Source organism: Amblyomma americanum, chromosome 2 (genome assembly GCF_052857255.1).
Source record: "Amblyomma americanum isolate KBUSLIRL-KWMA chromosome 2, ASM5285725v1, whole genome shotgun sequence".
Classification (NCBI taxonomy): domain Eukaryota; kingdom Metazoa; phylum Arthropoda; class Arachnida; order Ixodida; family Ixodidae; genus Amblyomma; species Amblyomma americanum.
In genome coordinates, this window is record NC_135498.1 from 44095623 (window position 1) to 44097653 (window position 2031).

The 2031-nt window shown below is 51.9% G+C and overlaps 1 protein-coding gene across 1 annotated transcript; it reads left to right on the plus strand.

Moving 5' to 3' along the window:
* The first annotated feature begins 230 nt into the window (after positions 1-230).
* On the plus strand, positions 231-1801 carry LOC144118524 (uncharacterized). The gene is made up of 2 exons (XM_077651443.1): positions 231-448; positions 1606-1801. The coding sequence occupies exons 1-2, from the start codon at positions 311-313 to the stop codon at positions 1798-1800; spliced, it is 333 nt and encodes a 110-aa protein (XP_077507569.1). The 5' UTR covers positions 231-310; the 3' UTR covers position 1801.
* Positions 1802-2031: the final 230 nt, after the last annotated feature.

Genomic DNA, 2031 nt, shown 5'->3' on the forward strand with positions numbered 1-2031 from the left:
GGCGTGGTTTACGCAAAAAGCGTAAAGGCGCAAAAAGCAAGACAGGACTGGCGCCTGTCGTGTGTGTGTTGTCTCCGTCTTTTTGCGCCTGTACGCAAAAAGCGTACAGGCATTCTTTTTGTGCACATTTCTTGTGCACATTTCTTTTTGTGCACATTCTTTTTGTGCCTGTACGCTTTTTGCGTTAACCATGTCCCCACCGTGGGCATGTGCCATCGTATGTGAGGCAACAACAACAAGAGAGCAAGAAGCCTTGCACGGAGCAGCCTAGCCGAGCCCTCCGCCGGACGCCCACAGGAGGTCGGACCACATGGCCAACAGACTGCAGTCGCCGCTGAGCAGCAGCACCACCACCAGCCTGTCCGGCCGGCGATCGCCCGGTGTCGCGCATGTCGCCGTCGACCAATGCTCGTCCAGCGTCATCGTCGAGGAAGTGGAACGCCCACAGGTGGGCCTTCTTGGTTGTGTACCTTCAGGTGCCTGCAGGCACGTCCAGTTCCAGACAGCCAACTACCATGAACGGACATAAATGTTATCGACAGCGCCGATTTTCCTTTCCCCTCTATGGCATTATGGCCCTGGTTAAGTGAGTGAGTGAGTGAGTGAGTGAGTGAGTGAGTGAGTGAGTGAGTGAGTGAGTGAGTGAGTGAGTGAGTGAGTGAGTGAGTGAGTGAGTGAGTGAGTGAGTGAGTGAGTGAGTGAGTGGGTGAGTGAGTGAGTGAGTGAGTGAGTGAGTGAGTGAGTGAGTGAGTGAGTGAGTGAGTGAGTGAGTGAGTGAGTGAGTGACAACTTTATTTATCCCAAAAGGGAAGGAGGCAGCGTGGGAGGGAGGGAGATCATATGCTGGGTAGGCCTCCGCTACCCTCTGAGCCCAATCCAAGATCTTGTCCCGCATATCAGGCGCTGCGCTGCGCAGGGCAGTAATTAAGAGCTCACATCGTGTGAAACGGCACCGTCAGCGCCATCTATTGCCCCTTAAAGGTCAGGGAGCGCTCTTCGTCTCGCGTTCATCTGCTTTTGTCATTCATCCTCCGACAAGAGCCGGCGCTGCCAGTCTATCTCTTGCGAAACACTGAGCCAAAATCAAGTAAAATGGGAGCTAATGAAGTTCTCACGACGAATGGCTAGTCCGTGCGAGGGCAAACTGTGGCTGACGTCGTTTCGCAATTACTCTAAAATAGTGACATTCGGTATTTTTAGGGATTGATGACTGAGGTCATAGCGTTACTCCTGAAGGACTCACCCCTGTGTGTTTCTAATCCTTTTTTGTTGTTGTTGTTGTTGTTGTTGTTGTTGTTGTTGTTGTTGTTGTTGTTGTTGTTGTTGTTGTTGTTGTTGTTGTTGTTGTTGTTGTTGTTGTTGTTGTTGTTGTTGTTGTTGTTGTTGTCGTCGTCGTCGTCGTCGTCGTCGTCCTCGTCGTCGTCGTCGTCGTCGTTGTTTATAGTGTGATTCGAACCTAGTGTTCTTTGGACTAACACGCACGATGCCCACTTATTCTCCGCACCACATTCGACTAACAAGTCGGTGTACATTCGTCACATGTCTAGTGAGGTGTCAGTGACAATGGCGACGACTAAAGTAAATATTGCCACACATCGCGCGCAGCTTCGGGACCAGCAGCGAGTGGCTGTGGCCGTGGTCGTCACCTGCGGCGCCATCCTGATCGTCCTCATCGTCGTCATGTACATCATCGTCTCCAGCTCCAGCTCCAACAGTCGGCCTCCCCCGCCGCCCGCCCAGAGCTCCACGACCGCGATGCCCGCCCTGTTAGCTGAGCTGCACCGGCGTCCGTTCAGATAGCTGCCCCTGCCCCCTGGGGGCCTGGCAAGCAAGCGGCACGCCGCTTGAACTGCGTGCGCGACAGTGCTGCCAACACGTTCTTAACAAATGCAAATGATGTTAAACACAAAACGTTGAGGTCATCCCTGCGTGCGTTCTAAGGTGTCGAAGAAAATAAATGAGTTCGCGAGGATGTGTGATGTTAAATAGTAAATTTCGATTAATTATTATGCTAATTAGTACGATTTTAAA